Consider the following 7381-nt stretch of genomic DNA (forward strand, 5'->3'; position numbering starts at 1 on the left):
ATTAGAATTTATTTGCATCTTTACAGATAGAGATTTGAGAGAATCCCCTCCCCCCTACGAGGCGGAAACCCTGGGTTTTAAGCCTTGTAATGTCCCTAGGTCCCTAGGCAGGGATTTCGTTGTTCTTGGGCACACACCAATCGAAGAGCACAAATTGCCTTTCTTTTCACACGGCACCATAAAGGCCCTCCCTCGAATTCCTTAACGTAAGCCACAGCATGTAGGTACACACACCACCAGCCTTCCGCAGGCAACCGCTGTTGCTCACGCTGCGAACTAGGAAGTACGTGTTCTCGGCGTGTCCGTTCCTCCTGTAGGCTTGCTCCTCAGCGACGTGTACGTTTCTCCAACCGACGGGTTACGGTAAACTGACCCCCGCGCGGAGCCAGCGTTGCTTGCGTCATGCCCACGCCGTCGCACCTTGGCGAGGTCGCCGTTCTAGGGTAGCCTTGTGTAGCTTCCGCCTCATCCGGATACTCGATACGATGCGAACTGGAGCTCCGTGTACGGTCACGCGCTACGGCAGCCCTCGTCGACGCGTGCTCGTTGCCAGGCCATGGTTGCTCTCCGCCCTTAAGCGCTCCACGGTATACTTGGCATCAATGAGACACACCGGCGTCTTCGCAGACAGTTGAGACATAACAGTGCGATTTCTTACAGTTCTTAGTATTTCATCCCGACTACCATTTGTGTCAGTGCATCCGTTCAACCACACTTTTTGCTTCGCTTTTCCCGGTCGCTACCAGATGGCGCTACTTCTGCAGAAATTAGTCCAGCCCGTCCCGACAGCACGAACACCGTCGATGTTGAACCATTCTTACTGTAACCATTCGGCGATGACTGTAGCCATCGTTCCGAGCTGTCCCTACCATCCGCAGACTGCTTCGCGGGCAAGTATTTTCAGTGTTTCCAACCAAAAGAAAAGTCGCCTATCTGCTATGCTAATGATAATGCCTTGTTATACATTGATTCGGGAAAATGTTGAGGAAACTTGATTTCGCATGTTTTAAAAGCCATTCACTGAAAATAGGAGAAGGAGCCCGTTTTGAAAAGCAAAATGTGACCATACGTCTTTGATACCATTTGTAGAAGCTCCAACATCGGGACCTTCACGTCGAACAGCAGGAGGAATGTAAGCATTCGAGTCTCCCACTATCTCCGGACGCCTAGCGCCAGCTAGGCGATATCACGAGAGCTAGAAGATGAGAACCACGGCCACTTGGATCGGCGCGCGCGCGTGACCTGAGCGGCCGCGTGAAAACGGAGACGGGACTGGAGAGAGGGCGGCAGAGAAAGGGGGGAGCAGCAGAGAGAGCGACTCCGACCGTCATGTGATGGAGATCATGGATCCGAGAGATGCCTTGAATAAACGTGTTCAGTTGGAACGGGTGTGATCGATCAAGACGACCAGCGACTGACAGGAACCAGCTTTGATGAAACAAGCAATGTGCATTCGCCAATTGCCTTCACGAATTCAAGAAACAGATCAAGGGAGGACGAGTCAGCGCTGTACGAATGTCGGTCACTTCCCGCCATAAGCTACAGGTTCCCCAGAAACTGAGGTGGTAGTTCGTGCCAATGTGATTGGTTTGTGCGATTTCCTTGGCTTTTTTATGAAAGCAAAAGCGACGTAGTCTTGTGTCACGAGGGGCGTCGACATTTCGACGAAAGAGGGGACAGTGCTGGAAGTATGGAACCAGCTTTTGTTAAGGTTGGTTTTAACAATTGGAAAAAAGCTATCGAGAAGTTCCAGTCACATGAAAATAGCAAATTCCACTTGGCCTCCTTGAGCCGAAACTTGTCATGCCAAGCAGACATTCCTGTTTTGCGTCTCCTTTCGCAGCAGTACAACAAACAGCGGGAGGAGGCCAGGGCAGCACTTCGTGTCATAGCTCTGTGCGCTAAGGCCTCTGCGGCACAGGTCAAGCTCTTCGAGGACGAGGTAAATGTGATGGGAATTTGCTCGACGAGAGATCGGAGGATGTCTCGGTCCTTAAGATGTGGATGACTAAGAGTAATAAATGGGTGAGCGATGACATGCAAAATGAGCTTATAGAGATTTTTTGGTATCATTGCTGATGGAACAACCGATATAAAGGGTGACGAGCAGTTCACCTTTTACGTGCGGTGGGTGCAGAGCGATAATCTCGGAGTTCGGGAAGAGTATCTCGGCCTGTATAATGCGCCTGACAGTAGATCTGAGACCCTGTACCCGGCCATCAAAGGACATGATTTTGCACCTCGCCCCAGACTTTCACTGTGTACGTGGCCACTGCTTTGATGGGGCGGCGAATATGCCGGGTCATTTTTCGGGTGTGCAAAAAAGACTTAGTGACTAGCTGTGAGCCACGATCACTGTATGTCCATTGCAGTAATCACTGTTTAGATCTGGTACTGCAAGAAGCCAGCAGAAGTTGCGACATAATTCGAGACGCTCTTAGCACTGTTAAGGACGTTTCCAACGCAGTCCTCGACTCCAAGAAGCGCAAAAGTGTTTATGCCAACCAGTGGCGTAGCCAGAAATTTTGCTCGGGAGGGGCTCATGTTGCAGCGCGGCCTCCTCATAGAATTTGTGAAGGAATCAAACGTAAGAATAATAACTGCATTCCCATTGACAATGCCGTTGTGTATTGGATAACAATACGCATTGTCTAGACAAGTGAAATATATTTTTTTTAAATAAGAGAATGTATATTCGTATGTCTTAAAAATCGTGGCAGACTTAACTGATGCCAATGCTTCCATCTTTTTGCGTATTTAATAAGTAAAGAAAATATCACACGAAGTCTACAACTATATCAGTCCGAAACCAGCAAAGCAGCGTAGGCCACTGATATGAAAAACGTAAAGGGCATGAAATGAGCAAGTAGAGGACCAATGTTTTAATGAATCTTTGTTGTTCAAGAACCATAACATTTTTGTACATATGCAACGGCCAGAGAAAAATCTCAATGACGCTGTCCTTCGTTCCATTGTACTGCGCAGCAGCAGCAGTCACCGGTCATGTATTGTGAGTAATTGCACCGAAATTTTAGTCGCAACAGCGAGCACATGAACAAACGAGGTGTTCTGCAAAATATGCATTAGAAGTGCGGAAATAAAATGGACTATTAGAAATGCGAAGATACAGCCTGACAACTTGAAATTTGAAAAAAACCACCTTGGCGCAAATAATTTCACAAGGACAAAAAAGACGAGGAAATTGTGAAGTTATTTACGCCAAGGTGGCTTTATTCCAAATTTCAAGATGCTGAACAAACTAGCCCGGCAACATGCTTTACTGATTAACTTGACAAAGGACAAAAAAGTATCACTGGAAACAGTCACTGTATGTTGTGGGGTTGAAAATTGGGGAGATAAACACGTATTCCCCGCTTAAGCGCGGCTGACCCAGTTCAAAACCGCGTAGACCCCACCCCGTGGCCGCGAGCGCTACCGAGCGCGCGCCGACCACGGCGCGCCTTGCTCTGCGGGAACAAAGGAACGACACACTGGCTGACACAAACAAGGCATTTATTGCTATAACAACAATAACGCCAGCTAGCAACAAAATACACTGAGGAATCGAGGATGTCCGACTCACCAGCACGGTTACGAGCGAACGTTCACCCACGCTAGGGCAAAGGGAAGCTCCGAGGCCAGACGGGACGGGCTTGGCGGGAGCAAGTTCCGACCAAGAGGCGCCCGTCGACGAAGAGCGGAGCCGCGAGCTAAACGTCCGCTCGCTATCCCGGTCCCATGGAGAAGAGAGCCCGTCGCTCCCCCCGCGCGCGCAGCAAAACGCCGTCCGTGGCGCTGGTGTCGCTGCGACGCGAACGCCCTCCTCTGTTAGTTAAACACAACTAAGGGGAGTGCGTTGCGGGGAAGCTAACCACAGGGAACTAGTGCGTTGCGGAAAAGCGACCGCAGGGGACGAAGGCGTCCCCACATCCCCCCAACCTTAAATAGACCCCCGCGCCTGCAAGTTACATGCTATGGAGGGATCTCCTGGTCTTCATGCACTTGAGGCAGGTCTTGCAGCGGAGGTCACGCCGACAGCGTGCACGCAGTCTTCCGCGGTATTCCGAAGGCGGCGTGAAGGTCTCCGCTGGGACGATTCGCATGGCCCGCGGACTACGTGTCCACAGGCCCGCGAAGAGGAGGGCCGGTTGGAAACTACAGGCCAGGATCCTGCAGTAGTCGCCACGGTAACAGCAGCCGGAGGTGGCTGCTGTCTGGTCTCGCCACGGCTGCCCCGGATGGATGCGGCGAACAGGATACAGGCCGCTCCGTCGCAGCAGGCGGCAGCGAGACGATGTGCACAGGACAGCAAGCCGGAGTGGCTCCACTGGATCTGCAAAATTTCCGAAACAAACTTCGCATGCCTTTAACGTAGGTCACGGGAGGGGAAACGGCGTACACAAGGGCCTCGTGGCTCAATGCTCAACTCGCTAGCAAAACGTGTCGGGCGGCTGTGCAACGCAAAGTTCGAGAGAACCAAGCCCTTTCTTGAGTTGAACGAGAATGCTCGGTTCATGCGAGGTTACAAAAAAGGTGGGCAGCAAAGTGCGCCCCCTCTCAACACCACGGTCCGGTGGTCGTGTCACTTATGACGTGGTGCAGGCAGCTATGAAAACCTTAAGCCTCACTACCATAGTGACGGTCGACGACCCCAACAAAAGAAAGACCCGAAACGGGTTTCGTGCGCGCAGCCGCGAGGAAACATCAGCTTTGTGGAGTGGTCCTTCCCCGCTCACTGCACGAAGCAGCTTCTGAGCGGCCGGCGCCCACCGTATCGGACGGTGTTAGAGCGCCCGGGGCCGAGCTGTAATACCAGCGAGCTCGTAGCGGCACCCGTGGCCTCAGGCCACCCGGCTCCGGGAGCCGCGACTCCCAGAGTTGAAAAAGAGACAGCGAGAAAATATATGCAGAAAACTCGGACCACCCACGCGGCTTCCGTACCCACTCGCTTCGGGCTCGGCAACTCCGCGGGCGCTAGGCCTCGCACTCCCTCGATGCGGACCAAGTGGTTCTCGGGCTGAAGGTACTCCAGAAAAGAAAATCTTGACGAAAAAAACATGCTGAGCATGTCGAAAAGTTCAAACATGCTGCAGCGCAATACACCTCGCACTCAAGAAAGCATGCCGCAGGTCCTATCGATCAAAATTCACACTAAGCCTACCACTTGTCAAATCCGGACAAAGAGCGTTCCTCGAACCGAACAGACAGTCGTCCAATGTTCCAAGAGCAGGCCCCACGTTGGGCTGCCAGATGTGGGGTTGAAAATTGGGGAGATAAACACGTGTTCCCCGCTTAAGCGCGGCTGACCCAGTTCAAAACCGCGCGGACCCCACCCCGTGGTCGCGAGCGCTACCGAGCGCGCGCCGACCACGGCGGGCCTTGCTCTGCGGGAACAAAGGAACGACACACTGGCTGACGCAAACAAGGCATTTATTGCTATAACAACAATAACGCCAGCTAGCAACAAAATACACTGAGGAATCGAGGATGTCCGACTCACCAGCACGGTCACGAGCGAACGTTCGCCCACGCTAGGGCAAAGGGAAGCTCCGAGGCCAGACGGGACGGGCTTGGCGGGAGCAAGTTCCGACCAAGAGGCGCCCGTCGACGAAAAGCGGAGCCGCGAGCTAAACGTCCGCTCGCTATCCCGGTCCCAGGGAGAAGAGAGCCCGTCGCTCCCCGCGCGCGCGCAGCAAAACGCCGTCCGTGGCGCTGGTGTCGCTGCGACGCGAGCGCCCTCCCCTGTTAGTTAAACACAGCTAAGGGGAGTGCGTTGAGGGGATACTAACCACAGGGAACTAGTGCGTTGCGGGAAAGCGACCGCAGGGGACGAAGGCGTCCCCACCTCTCAACAAGATATTTAAATACCCGTATACCTTCATTACATCTACGCATCTAAGCAAAAGTCACACCATATAATGCGTCAGAAAAGGCAAATAAACACCTTGCGCAATCACAGATAGTAAACTTTACACACGGAAAGACAGACGATCCAGGCAAGAACAAAAGTATGATAGCAGAAGTCGCGATATGTACTTAGGCCATGCTGCGGTCGGTGGCTGTTCGAAAAAATTTCGGGGGCGACTGAAGCCCCCCCCCCCCTTCCTGGCTACGCCCCTGGTGCTAACATAGCACTTCCTACAGGACGGGAGTCAGCTGTGGAGAGTGGATCAAGGCCAAATAAATTACTGCCGCTTTGCTCGACGCAATGGACCGTTATAGTCAAGTCAATGCAAAGATTCGTTGAGAATTACGCCAGAGTTCAAGAGACACTCAAGGAGCTCTTGCAGACACCAGGTTCAGTGACCGAAAGCAGCAAGGCTATTTTTAGAGGTTACGATCGGCTTTTGCAGAAATTTGAAACTTTGTTAGGTATCCACATTTCCGTAGTCTTATTTGGGCCTTGTGAAGAACTAGCCAGGGATCTCCAGAGCTCAACATATTGCGCCGCAGGTGCAAAAAAGGCAGCAGAGGCTCTCTGCCAGGCGATCTCCCAGTTGCGCTCTGAAACTGCGTTTGAGAAGTTGGGGCAGGACACGAGCACAACAGCAGCGCGCCTAGGCCTGAAGGAACCTCGTATGTCAAGTCCGACAAAACCTTTTGCGAGTTATGAGACGACTGATAGACCTGTCCAGCCAGTTGCACCTGACGTTAAGGCCGCGCTGCGCTTTATTGTAAGAGGCGAAGAGTGATGGGAGAGATACGGCCTTTAGAGAAATTCTTGCTTGCTGTTTTATAATAATTTTGGGGGTTGCGTTGGAGGAGATGATGGCTAGTGCGATAGTTGCCTCTTCGGCGATATCGGGGGAGGCAGTCATGACGGTGTTCACTGACCCAGTTACACTTCCCGCAGCGTTCTTGGTTTCTATTTGACTATATACAGGTGTCGCTGTGAAAGAAACTAGACTCAAAAACTGGTTGTATAGAGTCCCGCTGTGTGCAACACGTTGCGCGCCATTTGGTTTCACCTGCACATCTGACAGTCTCTAAACCGTTTTTCCGGCGAGGAGGAAAACAGCTCTGTCGCGAGGGTAGGGCAAGAAAGGGAAACTGCTTGAAGCTTTCTTCCCCTCGCTTGTGAACGCGCGATGGTCGAATGGCGGATACCTGTTCAACAACCGCAAATATATACAATACCCGGCTATACCGCGTATGGATACCATGAAAGCGAGCTAGACATTGAAGACGCGCGCCAGAGTAACGTCTGCTGCAGAGCGTCATGCATTGGTAGGTTTAATCAGCGGCTAGCGTCGAAGTCAAGGGCAACCATTTTAGCTAATACTATGCTTTCTGGTGACCATTAACGACATAAACAATACGCAGTACACAAATATTTCGCGGCATGCTTCGTACAGGCGCGGACATAACAGCGTTGATTCAA

General features: G+C 52.1%; 1 protein-coding gene across 1 annotated transcript in view; it reads left to right on the top strand.

Moving 5' to 3' along the window:
* The first annotated feature begins 1097 nt into the window (after positions 1 to 1097).
* LOC149352424 (uncharacterized) overlaps positions 1098 to 7381 on the top strand; it is a 72357-nt gene continuing 66073 nt past the window's right edge. Inside the window, exon 1 of the mRNA XM_089577162.1 lies at positions 1098 to 1942. Within this exon, the coding sequence (XP_089433288.1) occupies positions 1691 to 1942 (252 nt within the window). The 5' untranslated portion in view covers positions 1098 to 1690. The remainder of the gene's footprint in view (positions 1943 to 7381) is intronic.

This window comes from Amblyomma mixtum, chromosome 3 (genome assembly GCF_055824585.1).
Source record: "Amblyomma mixtum isolate Tamu chromosome 3, ASM5582458v1, whole genome shotgun sequence".
Taxonomy (NCBI): Eukaryota; Metazoa; Arthropoda; class Arachnida; order Ixodida; family Ixodidae; genus Amblyomma; species Amblyomma mixtum.